Here is a 21,859-nt window from a genome sequence, read left to right as displayed (position 1 = left end):
CTTATGTTGATCTCATGGCAACATGTGCATTTATTTCAAACTATGATCCCATTTTTTCAAACCGCAAAGGTCGCATCCCAGCCCCGTGGAAGGAAATTGTACATAAACATTTCATCATAACTTTCCTAGTAAACGGCAGCTGTTATCATTCTCATGTTAAGAAAATTATCCTTCATTAACAAAACAACATTACATACCTAAGCACAGGGGCGAATCTAAAGGTTGGCTGACCGGGGCTAAATGGACTAAACTGAATAATTCTCATGTTCAAAGAAAATTATCCTTCATTAACAAAACAACATTACATACCTAAGATAGTCATGATTCCCATTCGTATAACCAATGGGAATGGCAGGACAATCATACAGATATCTGTCCACTCAAATTTCTCATCTGTTTGTTGGCGTAGCAAATGCTTAAAACATGCATTAGAGATAAGATAAGAGGTGTAGAATGGAAACAAGAGGTCAAGTCAGTAAAACAAACCTAGCAAGGTATAAATTCCCATGGATAACATCTGTAAATTCTGTAAATTTGCGATGGATAATATCTGTAAATTTGCGATGGATAATATCTGTAAGTTTGTGATGGATCAAATTTCCGATGCAAATGCTTAAAACATGCATGGATAAAATGGATAATGGATAAATTCGCGATGGATAACATGGGATAAATTTGCGATGGATAAATTTAAAAGATGGATAATTTGTATGGAGGGATAAATTTGCGAGGGATAACATCGCATGGGATAAATTCGCGATGGATAACATCTATAAATTTGCGATGGATAACATCGTAAAGTAAATTTGCGAGGAATAATTTGTAAATTTTGAATGGATAAAATCGTAAAAGGATAAATGGATAAAATCGCGATGGATAAAATGGGTAACATCGGATAAAGGGATAAAAAACAAGGGATAATTTTCGAGGGCGAGGGATAACATCGTAAGGGATAAATTTGCGAGGGATAACATCGGATAAATTCGCGATGGAAAACATTTGTAAATGCGAGGGATAACATCGGATAAATTCGCGATGGAAAACATTTGTAAATTTGCAAGGGATAACTTCTGTAAATTTGCGATGGATAACATCTGTAAATTCGCAAGGGATAACATCTGTAAATTTGCGGGGATAACATCGCAAGGGATAAATTCGTGAGGAATAACATCGTAAGGGATAAATTTGCGAGGGATAACATTTGTAAACACATTCCTCTTTTACAAATACTCTTTAACATAAATTCCTCACAAAATTAAATAGAGCAGTCTTCGTTTAACAAGTAAAAACATTCCCCATTTTACATCGGTAAGTGTTCGAGGATAACATTTGCAAATTCGCGTGGGCCTTACATCTGTAAGTGTTCGACGACAACATTTGTAAGTTTGCGTGGGCCTTACATCTGTAAGTGTTCGAGGACAACATTTGTAAGTTTTACGTGGGACTTATATCTATAAGTTTGAGGGAAGGTTTGAGGGAAGGCCTAGGAATTCAATTTCCTCCAATACATCATGAGATTTCCCGACGCTTTTATCCATCTAAACTTTTTGCGCATCTATTATGTATATATATGTTGTAGTAATTAAAATCAGGAACTGACATGAAAAGCCTCTGTTTTTGTTTGACTATGCTTATGGCAGAAAGTTATACCTAGCATATATATGATTTTATTTAATTAATATCACAATTTTCATGCAAGCATTATGTGTTCTCCAGACTCATACAATTTCTATGTGTGTGCATGTAATTTACTTTCTTTTGCATGAAATATCTACACCTCTTTCATAAAACATGTTGAACTTATATTCCAATTGATGCAACACAACATCTTTGCATTGAAATGAATTCCGAATGAAAACTTATTTTCAACACAAAATAAATATCTTTTTATTTTGGATTTTTGGATCTAGTTTGGGCTTTCGTACGACATACTAAAATTCCCATTACAAATGGGGGCAACGAGAATAGATAGAGAAGGACGTCATCATCGTATCCAAGTGCTGCAAGAATTTCAGACTCTCCTTACTTTCCTCAATACACTGCTTCTCTAAAATGTAATAATCACCCCTCTTTCTCTCTTTTTTGCAAATTTATTTTAATAATGTAAAGCAAGAATTTGTATGATCATTTAAACTTAGTTTGGTTGGAATGCTTTCGGAAAATGGAGACTTGGATATAAGGAAATCAATCTGTAAGTCTATTTTATTGTTTATGGTAAACAGATCCTTGTATTGATAGTTGGGGAATTTGAAGATAAACACACCCCCCTCATTTCTCTGTTTGCATGGATGGTAATGCTTTTGAAATGGTTGTCCCAAGGTGCTATAATTAGGGAATTTGAAGACTTTGGTGTCAAGTATTATAACTTGAAGTGAACCATAGTTTCTCAAAAGTTTGGTAAGGTTTTAAATGATGTTGAGAGTGAACTCTACGTGTTAGAGGGGGCAAATTACATAGTGTGTATATTTATATGATTAAAAGAGCATGTATTTTGCATAAAGTATATGAGTATCATGCGGTGTCTAGTTTATGATATTTTTAACTCCAAGCTGTCATGAACCAAATTCCTTTTTGACAAACTAGCTGAGTTAGTTTGACAAAGGAAGGAGTAAGCACAATTTAAAGGTAATAGAGTTATAGTTTGAATTCAATATCACATCAGAGGCCATTAGAAACACTTCCTGGCCAATATTAATTGGTGTACCAATCTTAGCGTACAATTGTTTCATTTTTCGTTGAACCTCTTGTTGCCTAAGACCATAGCAAGCCTCAAGGCTTGTATTAGTTAGCATTTGTCCAACAAGAACCTTCTGCAGCATTCGCCACATTAGGCCATGAGGACTCCAAACAATGTCAACTCCACCATGTCACAGATCACGGTTGGAAAAGATACCATCATGGTCTCTAAGAACCTCTTTTATTAAAACAGGTGAACTCAATACAACACAAAATTTATTGCCCATTCTAAGTTTTAAAATTGGACCATAAACTTCAGCCAATTTTGTGAAATATCTGTGCAGATCAGCCTCAACAAATGGAAGATTTCCTAACATTGGCAAGCCTCGCGGACCTGGTGGCAATGGAAACTGCCTCTTGCTGAACCTGTTGTTCACCACCCATTTGTACCAACAAATCACAAGCACCATAATAAAAATGGTAAAAGGAAATCTAGCAGCTTCACGATCAATGTTGCTTCCATCCCACCACCATGACCATACATAGAATCTTATTGGCAAGACTGAAAATCATATTTCTTTGTCACTATAAGCATGAAAAAAAACCTTCCAACTCGAGTACTAATATAAGAGCATGCTTTAACTGATATAGAGCGCCTAAAAATTCATACTTCAAATCACATTACCCTGAACATTTATACTTGGACCATTTAATATAAAGACAGACACAATGAAATACAAATATTGACTTCTTATCGATGATATTGATTTCTAGATTGAGAATGGAGCAGAAGGAATCTACAAATAAAAACAGTAAGTTTTATAACTGCATCGATTGCAAGTAGAAGAAAGTCAAGAAACCAAAGTAAGGGCAGAAATTGAGAGTAAACAAGGATAAGAAAAGAGAAAAAACAAGCAGTTGACTTAATTACTACAGGAGAGTTTCTCATGACAAAAGTAGGGAGAAATAAGTACTATACTATGACCATTTGGAGTTGTGAAGGTTCTGTTTCTGATTCCTACACTAGAAAATTTGGTGTTATAAGACTATGTTTTCAGTTAACCGTACATCTCACATACTAATCACTCCTTCAATTCAAAGAAAACTTTATTGAACGGGACATTGACATATAAAGTATTATTCATGATCAAGGAAGCATCGTCCTTAACTTTAAACGCATTTGATCCTGAAGGATCGATCCGTCCTAACTTAAACGTGACAATATTTTGCATTGAAAACTTCTGACAAAATTCAACAGCCATCCCCTAGAAATACTCAATCACTAACATAAGAACAATCCATCCATACATAAAGTTTCAAATGGAAGGGTCCAAGGATGGAAGAAACTTCCAAAATAAAAAAATAAAAAAACAAGTTATCACACTATGCAAAGACAACGAAAGTTATCTTAAATTTAGTATACTGTTACCCACTTCTATTAATTGTAGAGCTCAAGATTCGACAATCTTGGAGTAGGGATGATGACTAGTGGTGTTGTTTTCTTTAAAACAAGCCCAAACTTCTCCGTAAAATTGAGCGTAGTTCCTTCTGGCAACTTCCATTTAAATGAATGCAATAGCGAAGCCAATATATAAATTAGCATCCTTTCAGCTAGTGGAATCCCTGCACATATCTTCTCCCATATCCAAATGGTATAAATTAGTTCTCACACTTAAACGTGTTTTTTTTGTGTGTATTTGGGGGAGACCCTAATTTCCCATCTAAATCTAGTGGGGGAAAATCCTAATTGGCTCATCTAGTGGGGGTAATATTCGTTAACCCTTATTAGAAACATCTAGGAACCTCTCTGGATGAAAGGCAAAAGGATTCTCCCAAGCTTCGGGGTCTCTATGCATGGCCCATACGTTGAAAAAAACTCTAGCACCCTTAGGGACGGTATAACCACCCCCACTGTGCATGAAACACTTGGGCTGTGGGGAACCAAGAGAGGCAGTGCAGGATGCAACCTGAGGGTCTCCTTCAGCACTGCATCCAAATAGTGCACCCTGGGACAAATGTGAGTCTTCTATCATGTTGTTCATTCCTACTACCTCTTCCAGTTCTGCTTGAGCTTTTCTCGTTACTTCTGGACGTTGCATCATCTCCGTTATCGCCCACTCTAAGGTTGTTGATGTCGTGTCCGTACCACCACCCACAACAATGTCCTGTATTACATCATTAAGGTAGAAAGCTCAAAATCATAGCAATAGAAGTTTACAGAATTGGTAGCAATTAGAATTGGCAGAACATACCATGAATAAGGCCTTAAGTTGCAGTGTGGTTAAAGGTGTTTTAGCATCTTGTTGCTCCTGGAGCTCCAAAAGAAACTATAAAAAACCCTTGTTTTCATTCTGTTGGAAAGTTGTGTTTGCTCCCTGATGCATCCTTTCTCTGCTTCTCTTCAATTATTGAATTAAAGATTTTATCAAACCAAGACAAAAGCTCCTTTGCTCGATGCTCAATGCGTTGTATATCGAAACGTGCAAGAACTGGAAATATATCGGAAACATTAGGCTTTCCTAACAACTCAGCAATCCTGCCACCCCATTTGAAACTCGGCTCCAACACTGCTCCTCACTTTCCCATGTAGTCTGCCTCCCCACAACATGCTCAATATCACATTAGAGGTCATTAGAAACACTTCCTGGCCAATATTAATTGGTGTACCAATCTTAGTGTACAAATCCTTCATTTTTTGTTGAACCTCTTGTTGCCTGAGACCATAACAAGCCTCAAGGCTTTTATTGCTTAGCATTTGTCGGACAAGAACCTTGCGAAGCATTCGCCACATTGGGCCATGAGGACTCCAAGCAATGTCTAGTCCACCATAGGTCACAGCCAACACGGCAATGGGAGCATCACGGTTGGCAAAGGTAGCGTCACGATCTCTAAGAACCTCTTTGATCAAATCAGGTGAACTCAATACAACACATAATTTCTTGCCCATTCTAAGTTTCAAAAGTGGACCATAGATTTGAGCTAACTTTGTGAAATATTTGTGCAGATCAGCTTCAAGAAATGGAAGATTTCCTACCAATGGCAAGCCTCGCGGACCTGGTGGTAATGGAAACTACCCCTTGCTAAAGATGTTGTTCACCACCCATTTGTACCAACAAACCACAAGAAAAATAATGAACATAGTAAAAACAACTCTAGCACCTTTGCGATCAATGTTGCTTCCTTCCCACAACATGACCAACCATGACCAACTACAGACAAAATCTTAATTGCAAGATTGAGGATCATATTTCTAGTCATTATCTTTATAAAAATTAAAACAAAAGCAGTAAGCAAACGCTTACAAGGCTACAAATACACTACGAGGGTAGAATAACTTCAACATATCACCCTTATATCATTTATATACGATAAAAGAGATTTTAATCTAGACCATTTAATAAGACAGTGACCGAATGAAATACTAACATCAGAAGATAAAATATACCAATTATCGATGATATTGATGATCCGATCTCTAAAAGTAGAATGTAGCTACAAAGATAAAGTCCAAGTCCCCTAAAATACATCGCTTCTAAGTAGAGGAAACCTGATTAGCGGAAAATAAACATAGAAGAAACCAAAGAAAAGGCATGAATGCGAGAGAAAACAAGGTTAAAAAAATAAGAGAAAAAACAAGCAGAGGACTTTGTAACAAAGGACTGCCAAAATTAAAAAAATCAACATAAATCCGATCTCAACTTTTCTAGATAGACTTTGTAAGTACAGAACTGTACGAATTGTGACTGGACTCTTGTCATTGTTACCTTGAACCTGATCCATTTCATGAGACTGTCCGTCCCATGTGAAGAATAGAACACTTGAGCTCCGGCTTCCTAGTAAATTTATACATTCGCACGCACACACAGCATCTATCAGATTCTAAGTATATAGATGTAGAGCCTACTTAGCCAGTCCTCAAAAACTCGAAACAGATCTTGACTCGAAATTCTAATGGCTGCTCTACCTGTACATTTATTGTTTTTTCAATTATACATCCGTGATAGTGAACACATATCGCCAGGAAAAAAAAATAATCATAAATAAATAAAATAAAATAAATCATAAATCATAAATTTTCCTCTCCGTCTCATTCTTGTGATATCCGAATAGTGTACACCTTCCAACTCACACGTAAACAAAATAAGAGTGGTGGTGACTGGTGAACTTCCAAAGTGGGATCTATATCAAAGGTGAAGGTTCAGCTCAAACAACTAGCCACATGAACTGTATATGGAGCAAGTCCTGCATATTGAGAAATCCCACTAGAAGAAAATATCACTTAACCTGGAAAATACACTTTCCTGGCCTACAAGCACTTTACTGTTTACAGACTCGTTGAGATGAAAAAGATAATCAAAGGAACTGGATAGATTCGAATTTACTTCATTTCGGGACCTAACTACTCTGAAATCTTAACTGAGATATTCAGAAGGTTAAAGGCGTTATGACATACATATATACGGTCTGCACAACCAAAAGTTTACAAGCAACTACACCTCGCAAAAAGTACAAATAACCCTTGTAAAGAAAGCAAATTAAAAACTGAATAAAGATGCACAGTACAGCTCATTGGTTCCCACTGTGTCTCTCGGTCCATTTCATCCGCATCATCAAAGCGCTGATCATCGATTTGGAGCTGAAATGAAAAAGGAAAGGAGAATTACTTTACAATGTAAAGTCCTAGCACATACTAGACAGTGTGTATAAGCAAACACTCTAGTCATCCTCACCACAAAAAAGCTCAAAAACAACCGAACACCTAGTCCAAAGAATTTGAGATTGAAACAACATCAATACCCAGAGATGGATTGCTATTTTATTTCGCAAGGAGATGAAATGTACATCCAAAAATGCAGGCAAGAGAGACAGCGACTTAAAAAGTATTATTATCCTAATAATCATTGTATGTATATGGATTGATAGCAACAATCAGTCTCCAGGAGAATAAGACATCATAATAGCTATGCCCAAAATGTGAGGCACACTATGAGCCATTCAGTGCTCCAAATATGAAACTGTTGGACAAAGGGTGATGAACGAAAGGTACTTTACATGAAATTTTCTTCCACATTCTAAACCGTAAGTATAAAATAAAATCAGTTCTCATACTTGAATTTGCATAATTGTCTATAAAATAAAGATTGATAGAAACCACCACAGTCCTGGAGAATCATACATCATAGACCACCCCTAACTAACTAGCTTTGTCTAAATACTCTAATATAAAGCATAGTGTGTGCTCCATATGAACTCCTAGACACAGAGTGATGGGATATGAGCCATACAGGGTTGCTTGATTGTAGTGTTTTCTAATTTGTTTTTGTAACATAGGCCTACTTTGCACTGTTACTGAACTTTAACATATACGGCAGGGGGATGGGATTCAATAATAATGACTTCGTCCACACCTTCTGACCATATTAGCATGGAGTTCAAGTTAACTACAGCACGACCAAACCAGAACTCAGTTCTGCAACAACTTTGACAAGTTTAGAAATGTAGACACGATATTGTATTTCCATAGGATGAACTCAATGGTGAAGAGAGCATCTTCACCAAACGATACTTTTTTCATTATCAATACCTTATAGAAATATATAATGCCATATCTACAGTTGTAGACTCCTCACTTTCTCAGGTGTGTCTTAACACGAGGATGCATGTACACATAAAGCATGTCATTAAGTTTTAAAGGAAGTGCATTCAAGATTTCAAGTGCATAAGAGACACCTTTGCAACCATAAGTTTTTTAAGACAAATCGTTATTGACACAACTATTTGTGTGTGTGTTTTTCTGTCGGCTGCAGATTGCTCAATACATGGAGCCTTAAAAAATTGGCAATACCACCAAGGAGCAAGTATATTAAATCATGTAACAAATCAGCATCTTTATACAGATTGTGTGTGTGTGTGTGTGTCTGCAATAGTCCAGAAATTTGTGGAGAACAATTGCGGGGCAGCACTCTGAAAAGAAAGATGATGCCCTGCTAATGTTGATCTGATGGCAGCATGTGCATTTATTTCAAACTATGATCCCAATTTTTTCAAACAAAGGTCGCATCCCAGCCCCGTGGAAGGAAATTGTACTTAAACATTTCATCATAACTTTCCTAGTAAACGGCAGCTGTTATCATTCTCATGTTAAGAAAATTATCCTTCATTAACAAAACAACATTGCATACCTAAGCATAGCCATGATTCCCATTCGTATAACTAATGGGAATGGCAGGATCCTCAGATATCTGCCACTCAAACTCTCCTTCTGCAAATGCTTAAAACATGCATTAGAGATAAGATCAGAGGTGTAGAATGGAAAAGAGAGTTCAAGTCAGTAAAACAAACCTGGCCAGCCCTAGTAATCCAATTGTGTTCTTCCTCTTGTTCTAATGGATTATGTAGATCAAAGAATAATGTGAAATGACTAAACGGGACAGAAACTTTCATACCAAAAAAGCAATCAACAAAAGGATGCTAACCTTCATTAGGTTCAGGATTCAGCTCAGCGCACTCACAAAGTCACAAAAGAAGTCAAAAAGAGCATCCACTACACATAAGAAGGTCGAGGAAACAGAACATTAGTATGCAGGTATTCCTATAGTAAGCAGGCATCACAATATAGGAAATTAACCAAAATGCTTCATACAAACGTTTAATCATGAGACTACACAATGACGTACATTGGCTGGGGTCTGAAGGAACAAGCCTCATATCGGTGATCTTGGACAGGTCCATGGTTTCATTGCCTTCTGAGTCATCGTATTCACCAGCTTCGGTCTCAATCTTCAAAAGAAAATTACTAAATCAAACTCTTTACAAACAAACTCAATAAGTAGAAGGTTGCATTGGTGAAATCACAAAAAAGATTATAAAAAGTTGGGAATTTCTTTTTCTAATTATTTTGATTATATGCAAACTTTTTTTTTTCCTAAGTGACATTAGGAAGTTTTTTTCTAAATTCTTAATTAAAGAGGGCTTGTTCTAAAATTAGTTAAATCATTTAAGTGACATTAGGGGGGTTTTTTAAAATTATTAATAAAGGGGTTTGTTCTAATTTTTGTGAGGGAGTTGTTTATAAATTGAGTAAATAGGGAGATTGATAGTGGAGAGTGGGTTACTCAAAACCCGGATATCATATATAGTGTAGAGATTAGACATTAACATAATTAAGTTATATATTAAGCAAAAATCAAGTAGTTAATCAGGTCAACAACTTCACAAGTCAAACATAACAAAAAAACCTAGTAGAGAAATAAGTGAAAAAAATATTGAAGTAACCTGAGCATAAATGAAACAAGGAGAGGGGAAAGTTTCAGGATCTCTAGAGAAGTAGGATGAATCAACCACATATCCTTTCTCCTTGTCCACTTGTCCACGTCACTCAACCAAACCACTTTTCAGCAAACAAAAACAAAAACACACATTACAAATAACAAACAGTAAAAAAAAAATTACATTAAAAAGTAAAAGAGTGTGAGAAGGGGCGGCTCAAGTCAATCGTCCCTAAACAAAATTCCAATAAAATTGTTACATCTTATCTTATAGATCGATATGATTTATTTATGTTATTTTATATGAATGCAAACACTTAGTTTATTTAACAAAACATTTAGAAGATAACAATTATTGTAAAAATTGATCTTAATATTTTTTTTTTTTTTTAAATAGTCTCTTCCACCAACATTTTGTTTTTATAACAACAAAATTATAAAATAATAATTATTGTAAAAATTGATCATAACATTTTCTTTTTTCTTTTTTTAATAGTCTCCCCCACAAACATTTTTTTTTTATAACAAAAAATTTATAAGATAACAATTATTGTCAAAATTGATCTTAACATTTTCTTTATTCTTTCTTTAATAGTCTCTCCACAATTTTTTTTTTAATTTAATTTTATTGATAAAAGTAACAGAAATACAAAGTGAAGTAGACAGAGAGAACATAAATATATGAGGAAGAGTAGAAGAATAAAAAAATATCCTACACCTATAACATTGTAGCAGATCGTGGCCAAACAACAATGTCACAACTTGAAATTTCAATAGATTTATTTAACAAATAATTATACAAGAGATAGAAATAATTCTAAAAAAAAAAAAAAAAAAAAAAAAAAAAAAAAAAAAAAAAAAAACAAATAAGACAAAAGAATGGTATAAATAATATTGAAGTGTTTGCTTCAATTTGATAAATTGTCATAAGATGTTAAAGAAGTTTAATTAGTTATGGAGGTGTGTCTGTTTATTTATTGGAGAAGACGAAAACGCTAGGGACTTTTATTGATTACTGTATGAATCCATGTTTCAAATGTCATGAGCAAACTTCATAAATTTAATAAAATATAATACAACCAAAATAAAATACAATGGAAGAATTGCAACATCATTAGATTAAATATCAACCACGTTTAACAAGTAGAAACATTCCCCATTTTACATTTGTAACTTTTGGAGGACAATATCTGCAAATGTGCGTGTGCCTAACATATGTAAGTGTTCGATGACAATATCTGCAAGTTCGCGTGCAGGACCAGGAATTCAATTTCCTCAAAAAATATCCCGAGGCTTTTATCCATCTAAACTTTTTGTATCTATTATATATATAAAATCAGGAACTGACACTCTGTTCTTGTTTGTGGCTTATGGCATAAAGTTATGTGTTCTCCGGAGTCCGGACTATATATCACAATTTTCATGCATTATGTGTTATCGGACTCATGAATTTACCGGACTCATGAATTTACTTTCTGAAATGAATTCCGAATGAAAATCTTTTTTATTATAATCTTATATATAAAGCGGATACCAGATTTTCCAATTAGTTTCCGTATTCCCAGTTTTATACCAAAGTTTTTAATGGGAAGGGTACCGGAAAGTTAGACAACCACTTATTTTTTTTAATAAGAAGTTTAATTAGTTACAGAGGCGTGTTTGTTTTTTATTGGAGAAGACGAAAACGCTAGGGAAATGAAAGGATTTAATGCGATTTTATAATTTCTAATTTTCCAATGTAAAACCGTTTATCTAACGGATTAAAATAAATGAAAAACAAATAGTAAACTTTTTTTTTTCACAATAAAACAATAATAGACTTAAGACTGTAGGTGGGCTAGGATATATTAAAGAAGGTGGAGAGTTAGGAGACAAATATGGATCTTATTCACTACAAGCTGATCATGATCTAGAAATTGTCTTCTTCAACATAACTGGGAATTATAAAACAGTTTTGTTTAAGATATATGTTATATAAACATATACATAAAATTCATTCATTTATTAGAAGTCATTACAATATAAACCCCTCAAATCGGTTACAAGATCTAAACACAAAGAGTTATTCGGAAGAAGAAGACTGTGAAGGCGCAAGGTTTCAATTTCCAAGTTATTTGGAAAAAAATGACTGTGAAGCCCGAGGTTTTCATTTTTCCGAAGAAGTTATTGAAGGAAGATTTAGTTTACTCCAATACATCAAGTAGGAAGTCGAATTTTGAAACATCCTTAGACCCTTCTTCTCTAAACTGGAATGAAGTGGGTTGCGTCAATATGAGCAGACGCTTCAAAATTTTCAACAGAGATTATGGAAAAATCAATATTGCAACAACCGAGCTCACCGTGATCAACTAACGAATGTGATAAAAAAAACTGAGGATATTCTTACTATTGTACATATTATTAATTAAAGTAATTTTTCTTGCCTTCCGTTGTTTAACACTTTACAAAAACTAGAATGGTAATGGCTAATCTAGAAATTTTATCTCTCTCATCTGGAATTTCTCTCTTCCAAGTGTCCATGAAAAGCCCCCAACAATTTTTCTCTCTTTTTAGATAGGGGTAAAAAAGGTAAATAAAAAAAAATAGAGGGGCAAATAACAAATGATAAAAAAAGAGGATATTCTTAAGAGTTACATAATTAATTCAATAGTAATAATTTTTCTTGCGGGACTGTAGCTAACAGTCGCGTTCTTTAAAGTATTATAGATAAAAATATAATGGACAATCTAGAAATTGTACAATCGGTGGTATTTTTTTGGGAGCAAAAAATTCCATAATTTTACAAAGAGAATCCCGTGAGAATATGCTCTTTGTAAACTACTCCACTCGTACCCAAGCATTCCGTGATGGTCAAGCTACTCATCTTAACTAACAATCTCAACCATCCAAATCACCTTTCTATTAACCAACGTTCACAATACCCCCACCTGTGTGTAAATAACCTACCCCACCCACTCTTCCTATAAATACGCCCAAACAGTCAAACACAAATGCTGTCGTTATTTACGATATTGTTAGTGCGTGTTTTGGAGAAAATAAGAAAAAATGGGAGAAACAATTAAAAGTGTTAAAGCTAGACAAATATTTGATAGCCGTGGAAACCCAACTGTTGAAGTAATATATATTTTTGCCCAATGTAGTTTAATCTAGTTGTTAAATGTTTTTTTGGAGATGTGACTTATTGGGTTAAGTGAATTTATTAGGTGGACATTATTCTTTCTGATGGAACACTAGCCAGAGCTGCTGTGCCCAGTGGTGCTTCAACTGGTAATGATTAAATCAATTTTGTTTGCTTTACATGTCCATTTGTGTGTGTGTGTGTGTGGTAAACTGGTAACTGTATTTTTTTTTTAATAATGTTGTAGGTATTTATGAAGCTTTGGAATTAAGAGATGGGGGATCAGATTACCTTGGGAAAGGTGTCTCTAAGGTTAGTGGTTTGTAGTTAACTTTGTTATGTGTCACACTATGAGTTTGAGATTTTAAGCATTATTGGTGTTTCCAGGATGAATGATGTTGTGGTAAACACTAATGTTAAGTGATGGTTTGGGTAGGTTGAATATGATTAAGATGGATGGACACATACTATGTCAATATTTTAGAATATATGATATGAAAATGTAGGATGGAGTAAGTAGATATTTGGAGTGGGGTTTACCTTTGTTTTTCCCCTCTGCCCATGCCAATAAATAATTAGATCTCAGGAGTTAAATCAATTCTTTTAGACTAAGTCAGAGATGTCACTAGAAAGTAGAACTTGTTGTGAAGTTGTATTTCTTTAAGAAGATGAAATGTAATTACTGGTTAATGTACCAACAAATTTGGTGTCTCTAGTTGTGCTCACAGGTTTTAACAGAGTCTTTTCAAGGTTGTATGTTGCTTGCTTGCACTGTACTTTTCTGATTACAGTTTCTTTTGTTTATCTTGGAAACTATATGTAAACGTATAAAGGGTCCTGGATACAAGACCACCATTCCACATTTTTCTTTTTAAATATTGTCTTGAGCAAATCTCCGGATGGCTATATGGAGAAGTCTGAAACTGATTGTGCTGTCCATGTTTTTTATATTTTATTTGTAGGCTGTGGCGAATGTAAATGCAATTATTGGGCCTGCATTGATTGGCAAGGTACTGTGAAACCCTTTCAGAAGATCCATTTGGTTGCTTATAGCATGATTGGTTGATAATTAGTGCGCCAACATCATGATATATTGCCACATGAGCTTACAGGATCCAACAAAGCAGACTGAGATTGACAACTTCATGGTACAGCAGTTGGATGGAACAGTCAATGAGTGGGGTTGGTGCAAACAAAAGGTATTGATCTTGATTTACATATGACTTTGTACTGCCATAACGTTGCACTGCTCCCAGAATACTCATTCAGTCTACTTGTTTTCACCTTTTCTTGACATGTTAGCTTGGTGCAAATGCAATATTGGCTGTGTCCCTTGCTCTATGTAAAGCAGGAGCTAGTGTGAATAAGATCCCTCTCTACAAGGTATATGCAAATTGCCACTATATTCTTGTTTTTCAGCGTTTGGAGATATATATTTCTTGTTATATAATATTTTATAACAACACCATGCAAATTGTTTCCTGGCTTATGCTTCCTGCACTTCTGGGCTGCAGCACATAGCCAATCTTGCTGGTAACAAGAATTTAGTGCTGCCTGTACCAGCATTCAATGTCATTAATGGAGGTTCACATGCAGGCAATAAGCTGGCAATGCAGGTAACAATAATCTTCACTGCTTTGTAATGATTGATTGTTGTCTTCTCTTTATTCGTATTACACCAATTTCTAATTTTCTTCTTATAGGAGTTTATGATTCTTCCTGTGGGGGCATCTTCTTTTAAGGAGGCAATGAAAATGGGTGTTGAAGTATATCATCACTTAAAAGTAAGATCATTAATATTATTATTTTTTCCTTCTCTTTGGAAGTTACCACAGTTCTTTCTTCCTTTGTTGGCTAAAGTTGTTACAGTATTTAGACTTCCTAATTCACTTTTATTGGGTCTTTCAGGCTGTTATAAAAAAAAAGTATGGTCAAGATGCTACCAATGTTGGTGATGAAGGTGGTTTTGCTCCTAATATTCAGGTTGGCAATTGCTTTAATCCTTTTGGCCAAAGAACTTTGCAATATAAGTATAATGTTTCAAATGTCTGCCTGAGGAAGTTTTTGTTTTATTTGTTTTAAATCAAGATTGTTGACATCAGAAAGATTTCAAATGCTTGTGTTTGGGAGGAACAAGTGTTTTCTGTTTTTAGTGAATGCTTCCTATATCTTTGTTCAAAGTAGTGTTGAGCCTGATTCTTCGAGGTCTATTCTAGTTAGGGCTTAGCTGGTAGAGTTATGTAGGTGGTTTCTTCTTCGTGTGTGTGTTTTTTTGTGGCTGTAATCACTTGAATTATAATTAATATATTCTTGTCCATGTCTAACCATTTATATGTAATTTGGCATCCAGGAAAACAAAGAGGGTCTTGAACTGCTGAAAACTGCTATAGCAAAGGCTGGATATACTGGCAAAGTAATTCCATCTTGAAACCTACCGTTCATGATATTATTGCTATTCAGTGAATGCCACAATACTCAGTCTGCTATGCATGTTTCACTTATGGCAGGTTGTGATTGGGATGGATGTCGCTGCTTCTGAGTTTTATGATGGCAAGGATAAGACTTATGATTTAAATTTCAAAGAAGAGGTGAGGAATAAGGAAAGGCATCCAGCTTTTTTATATTTGAGTTCTCCATTAGATGTACACTCCTGTACCTGGATATCACGGTCAAAATTATTGATGCATGGCTTCTCTGGATTGTAGAGTAATGAAATTGATTCCATTATTAGTAATTTTACTTTTTATGTTTCCTCTAGTTTATTGCTATGTTACATGGCACGCCAAATTGTGAAAAAAATCTGTGTCGGATGCGTATCCATGTGTCCGTTTTGGACACTTATCGGACATATTTTATGTGATATACCTCAATATTTGATATTTCGCCGTGTCAGACACTTCGCATACGTGTCAAATACGGACACACCTATCGGTGTCAATGTAACTTGGGTTTATTGGGAGCTAGCTTATGAATTGCTACTGATATTTGGTGAAGATGACTCAAATAGACTTCTCCATCTACAAACTTTCCAACTTAAAGCTTATTAGGCTTCTTGTGTATATGAGTAACGATTTACAACCCATGAAGTGATAGGTTTCATGGTTTATCTGAAAAAACGAAGAAGAAAAATTATTAACTCGTGAATTTCGTGTATTGGAGTTATTGTATATGATGTGTTGCATAATCAGATTCTCAGCAACTGAAGAGTTCTCTCTTGCAGAAAAATGATGGGTCACAAAAAATATCAGGGGACAGTTTGAAGAATGTTTACAAGTCCTTTGTGGAAGATTACCCTATTGTATCTATTGAAGATCCATTCGATCAAGATGATTGGGAACACTATGCCAAGTTAACTGGCGAGATGGGGCAGCAAGTACAAATTGTCGGGGATGATCTACTAGTTACCAATCCTAAGGTGAATATATCATTTTTAAAAAGACATGTAATCAGAAAAAAAAGGTTTTGTTGCATTCCTGATTTTTTTTTTGCCGTGGCTTATGTAGCGTGTGGATAAGGCAATCAAGGAGAACACCTGCAATGCCCTTCTTCTGAAGGTACCTTTCAATCGGTGCTGTTTTGTTGTCAAAAATAATAGTGTATGATTTGATCATGAATCTGGTAAAAGTGTTTGATTTGACAATTTCTTTTAATGACAAGGTCAATCAAATCGGTTCTGTTACTGAGAGCATTGAAGCCGTAAGAATGTCTAAGCATGCCGGATGGGGTGTGATGGCCAGCCACCGAAGGTAGTGTAAAAGCTATGCTCTGAATGTAGTTGTTTATGCACAAAAGTTATGGCTAGAAACATGTTGGAGATATATATATCAGAAATTTAGGAAACAGATTCATCCCTCCAATATATTCATTGATTATTGGCATTCGTTTTTGCCTTTGCTGGAATATATTTATAGTCAGATATGTTAGACTGTATAGATATTGTAAGCCTTTCTCTGACTGGTTTAATTAATGGTGCAGTGGAGAAACTGAGGATACGTTTATTGCAGACCTTTCTGTTGGTTTGGCCACGGTATGATTATTGGTTTATTTTCTTTCTTCCTAGTACATTACTTGCAGATGCTTGTAGAGTTCTGTTGAAGTTTGAGATTATTCCTCATGTCTGTTCATATTGATACAGGGCCAAATCAAGACTGGAGCTCCATGCAGATCAGAACGCCTTGCCAAATACAACCAGGTAACTCTTCCTTCACTTTGAAATGGATTAAGATATTGTCAACTGGACGATAGCAAATTAATCCACGGGAAGGGATACATATGTGATAATTAATCGAACCATGTGATTATTTATTAAAAATTTCTCTTGTGGTGATAATTTTTTTTTGACATTGTTTGTGCACAGTGAGTTAACCATGAACCCCTTTTTGTTAACATGTCTCATCTGGTGTGTGTTGCTTGCAGCTTCTTAGGATCGAGGAAGAGCTTGGATCTGCTGCGATTTATGCTGGAGCAAAATTCCGAGCACCAGTTGAGCCTTACTAACAGATCTAGGCAGAATGAGGCAGATTCAGTTCTCGTGTTTAGTTTAGTTTGATAATCTCCCTTTGGGTTCAGTGATGCATGCATTCGTATGATGTCACTTTTTCTTGGTTACTATTGGTAAAACAATCAACGCGCAAACTTATTTTCTTGACATACAGATAAATTGGATTGTCCAAGTTAGCTTAGAAGCTTAGTTTAGTCCGTATGACCATCATAGAAGTTTAGTGCTATGCATGGTGTTTGAACATGCGGCTATTATCTATAACCTGTGGCTTTATCTACAACCTTACGAACTTAAGAAGTGGCTAAACTTGAGTGCGGTTCTGCAACAAACGCCCGTAAATTCCTATCCCAAAAATTTGACAACTGTGAAAGGGCGGTGTACCGTATATGTGAATATTATTACAAGATAGAAACCATCCTCCTTCATGCAGAATTGGGAAATACACAATGATACAGCCTAAAGTGCTAAACCAAGCAGATTAAATTGCTGAAAGGCGGACCTCATGTTCTCTTTAATTTGGGCAAGTACAATCAAACTTTCTTACTGATCAAGCTCGTCTTGCTCTACAGCGGCATATATTATATGTCCCTCCATCTCTCTCTGCCCATCAACCAACTAAAATCGTGGGAGCAAGCATTATCCTTTTTCTTCTTTCTGGCCAAGACGAGAGAAACTGAAGTCATGAGTGTGAGCAAGTTAGCTAGGATGTCGAGTGGGTAAAGTATTGGTTGTCAATTCACAATCACTGATCTTCCTGGATGGCTAGATGCATTATTGGTCGCATGGACGCTGTCTATTAAGACGGAGATGCATCAACGTTCCCACCTTCTCACAATAAGCATGGTGATACCCGTTTTTTATATGGCATTCCTTTTTGGAGGTCCCCACATTGAAGTATCTGGCCATTTATCTGCCTTGTGCTTTTGTCCTTTGACAAACAACCTGAGGCACAACAGCCAAAGCAAAGAGGTGCTGTGGCCTGTGGAAGTTCTAAAATATGATCGTCCTTCAGAACGCAATGCTGAAAATAGAAGCACGACCATGCATAACCAAGCGGAATTTCCTCACTTCTTAATGCATTAGATACAACTTTGTGGTAATATTTGGAAAAAAACATAAAACTTTGTTGCTTACAAATTCAAAGAAGCCTCTTCCAGTCTCACATGGCTTTCACACTTCGCTATGCCCTGAGGGAGCCACGATACAAGTAACTATACGTTCCAATCTTTTTTCATGCTGAATTCATAATTGCCAAAAAAAACTTTATTGGGATGATTATTTACAAGTAAATAGAGAGAGCGAGTGAGATCAAAAATCAAATTTCAGCAATCACGTTCAGAGCTTTTGTTTAGCTAAAAGGCACACATGTAAACCCTGTGTCCCCATTTTTCTGGGACATTCTCATTGATCTCAATATGTTTTAACAACACTTTTCGAAACTAAAGATTGCTAGAGGTATCTAGGAACAAGAAGCCGATAATAATTTACAACACAAGTAATGCGACACACCACCAAACCAATCTGCATGTAGAGTTGTAACTCTCCCTGGAACCATGTTAAGACTTTCTCTTCTTAGAGAGATCTGCATCAAAACCAAACAGCGAGCATCACTAAATATATCATACAGGCAACCTCTAAAAACCAAATTAAATTTACTAACGGGTGGTATTTTGAATGAATGGATACAACAAAATACACAGAAACAACAATCCAAAAAAAATTCTGCAGATAGACCACTTCAAATGTCTACAAAATTGATAACCGGCTGCCTTCAAGTTGCTATCTTTCACAATCAGACCCTTACCCACGACTCAACAAAGACCTCAGACTCCTAAAGTACATAAAACCCTACACTCCGCTTTGGGAAAAAGAGAGCAGCACCAGTCTTATAATGATGTCATTCATAAAAACAACAACATATACTCAATCAGTCAAACCAACTAATGAGATCACACCACATGGCTATATGGGTCAATTTAATTACAGTATTAGAAAATCTATATACGTCCAAACTAACAGAAAGATGTATTTCCAAGCTAAAGTTTGACATAATAAACAAAAGCAAAATTAAATCTTAGTAAGTTAGCATTGGTAAAATAAAAATTCCAAAAGAATGAGTAGAACAAAATGGTGACCTTCAGATCAATGTACGAGAGACTAGGCAGTAATACAACATAACAAAATTGCATATTTATATACTCAAGTTGATGTTTGTTAACAAGAAAGTAAAAGTGATGTAGACAAGGACACATGACCTGCAATCATATCCCACTTATAGGATGCAGGCGAACTCAAAACTTTTGTTCCATGCACAAGATAATGATAGTGATATAGAAAGAACTAAAATTTCAACACACTTGACACTTACAGAGGCCAGTTGTGCGTCGGAAGGATGAAGCTACACTCTGGGTCAATCATAATATTCGTGGTCGTCCAATACGCTATAAATCATCCTACAGTAAATAATCATAATATTAAAACAAATAGAGTTTCTTAATTACATTCATACTCTCATAAGAAGATTGTCTTCTGTTGCATACCAGAATATGCAGAGGAAGAGAAGAATAACAAGATACACAAGCTTAACAAGTCGTTGCTTCTTTTCCCAGTTGAGCTGGTTAAAGATCTCAGTTATGTCTACCAAATGTTGCCTCCGCATGTACCTGATCTCAGAACCACAAAATCTCAACTTACAAAACTAGCAGATACTTAGTGTTCAGTAACATGCACTGCAAGGGATACAAGAATTAATAACACCACAATTGCAATGAGGCTGCATATCTGGTTGTTTTATGTTGTAATAACACATAATACTTAAAAAACAGAAAGGAAAATACATTTATATGGAAATACTTGGTCTTACTAAGTAATACTTCAAGATATCCAGATATGTATAGTTGATCACTTGGTCTACACTTCCCATTTGTACTCCTAAAAGGGTCTATTTTAAAAATACAGAATTATGCACCACAAACCATAAGAAATAATATGCTTAAATAAATAGTACTTCTAAATTTAAATTAGATCCTGCACATGAATATCGAATAATACGTTCTACCAGTCATTCAGAACCTGGTGGACTAGCAGAGAAAGATAGGACTGCTTTTATTTTTCTATCTTCCTGTTTGTACAAGACTAATTCCTCTTTATAATAACCATTTATACCAACTCAAAAATTCAAGCAAGAGATAAATTAGTAAAGGCCTAGATTGTCCCGTGCAGCGCATGAGTCACACACATAAAGCACTACGTATTATACAATATACATAATTGAGTACTTTTCTGATGTAGTAGTTTCTTAAAGACCAACTGTTTTGCAGGGGCAACCTAACGTCCTAATTGGTCAAGTCTGAATTCAATACCACATTACCACATATGTCTTTACACTTGTTACCTAAACATGTTCCTGTGGCACCATCAAATTTCCAAATCAATCATCTTTGTTCAATTAAGCTTGAGTCCTATTTTCAATTCATTGCATTGTAATTAGTTGGATATAAATGGGAAAAAGACTTACAGTCTTGCATTGTAATAAAGGTACGGAACGGACAATAAGAACATAATCCAGTGGCCTGTTACGAGAAAGAGCAAGCATAAAACTCCTTGAGCAATAAACTCAGGCAAAACAACTCTATTTATCCGTGACGCTGAATCATATGGATTTATATAATCAAATTCAAGGTCCGCCAAGCACATCAACTGCAGAATAAAAGGGAGAATGAAAATGAATTGAAATGAAAAGAGTAATGAAAATGGAGATGTGGGTGTGGAGAAAAAAAAGAACCTGGTATACAACAATGCCGAGAATACTGATGAGAAAGAAGAAGGATAAGAGCAGTGAATAAAGATCCAAGCCCATATCCAATCTTCCTCTCTCTCTCCTCAATAAGATTGCACAATTGAATTATTAATAAATATTTTTTTTGTTTGCTATTTTCAGATATAATTGTGGTATCCCTTTTTTGTACTTGCAAGTTTGGTATATAATAAGATTCACACCCTTCTTCTACGCCGTAGCAAGTAACGTTAATTTTTTGTCTGGGCAATTAACTGGGCTGGGCCTTGGACCTTGTTTTATACAGACACCAACCGAGTTTTTAACTCCCACGCAACTCTCGGTGCCAATTAATGGGTTGGGCACCTTCCAGACTAAATAAAGTTAGCCTGTTGCCAACTTTTTGTTGTCTTTTTCTTCTCTTAATAAAAACTTGTTTGGAGAATTGGTTTATTTCTCGTGTTATCTCCCTATTTTTGGTATATTTGGGGTGAAATCAATAAGAATTGGAGGCCTTTTGA

General features: G+C 35.4%; 3 protein-coding genes and 1 pseudogene across 4 annotated transcripts; 1 reads left to right on the top strand and 3 right to left on the bottom strand.

Annotated features, from left to right (window-relative positions):
• Positions 1-3,958: 3,958 nt before the first annotated feature.
• On the bottom strand, positions 3,959-5,934 carry LOC147514081 (cytochrome P450 monooxygenase 76AD131-like; annotated as a pseudogene). Its single transcript, XR_015216124.1, has 3 exons — positions 5,836-5,934; positions 4,929-5,746; positions 3,959-4,841 (listed from the first exon to the last, which is right to left on the bottom strand). The product of XR_015216124.1 is annotated as a cytochrome P450 monooxygenase 76AD131-like (transcript).
• Positions 5,935-7,045: 1,111 nt separating this feature from the next.
• On the bottom strand, positions 7,046-9,918 carry LOC147514080 (chloride conductance regulatory protein ICln-like). Its single transcript, XM_086597493.1, is given in 6 exon segments — positions 7,046-7,312; positions 8,859-8,938; positions 9,019-9,059; positions 9,153-9,195; positions 9,198-9,220; positions 9,354-9,918. Coding segments are annotated over 6 exon segments (312 nt in total). The 5' UTR covers positions 9,409-9,918; the 3' UTR covers positions 7,046-7,242.
• A 2,986-nt stretch (positions 9,919-12,904) lies between these two features.
• On the top strand, positions 12,905-17,712 carry LOC147514079 (enolase-like). The gene is made up of 17 exons (XM_086597491.1): positions 12,905-13,058; positions 13,148-13,211; positions 13,310-13,374; positions 14,025-14,072; positions 14,175-14,261; positions 14,365-14,445; positions 14,577-14,678; positions 14,766-14,846; positions 14,971-15,045; positions 15,413-15,475; positions 15,570-15,650; positions 16,283-16,477; positions 16,566-16,616; positions 16,720-16,808; positions 17,038-17,089; positions 17,198-17,254; positions 17,479-17,712. The coding sequence occupies exons 1-17, from the start codon at positions 12,990-12,992 to the stop codon at positions 17,557-17,559; spliced, it is 1,341 nt and encodes a 446-aa protein (XP_086453617.1). The 5' UTR covers positions 12,905-12,989; the 3' UTR covers positions 17,560-17,712.
• Positions 17,713-18,866: 1,154 nt separating this feature from the next.
• On the bottom strand, positions 18,867-21,607 carry LOC147514078 (Cornichon family protein). The gene is made up of 5 exons (XM_086597492.1): positions 21,348-21,607; positions 21,081-21,262; positions 20,104-20,226; positions 19,932-20,016; positions 18,867-19,145 (listed from the first exon to the last, which is right to left on the bottom strand). Exons 1-4 carry the CDS (start codon positions 21,420-21,422, stop codon positions 19,974-19,976), a joined length of 423 nt encoding a protein of 140 aa, XP_086453618.1. The 5' UTR covers positions 21,423-21,607; the 3' UTR covers positions 18,867-19,145; positions 19,932-19,973.
• Between the last annotated feature and the right edge of the window lie 252 nt (positions 21,608-21,859).

The sequence above is a fragment of the Coptis chinensis genome, chromosome 3, assembly GCF_015680905.1.
Source record: "Coptis chinensis isolate HL-2020 chromosome 3, ASM1568090v1, whole genome shotgun sequence".
Classification (NCBI taxonomy): domain Eukaryota; kingdom Viridiplantae; phylum Streptophyta; class Magnoliopsida; order Ranunculales; family Ranunculaceae; genus Coptis; species Coptis chinensis.
This window is presented reverse-complemented; position numbering and strand designations above follow the sequence as displayed.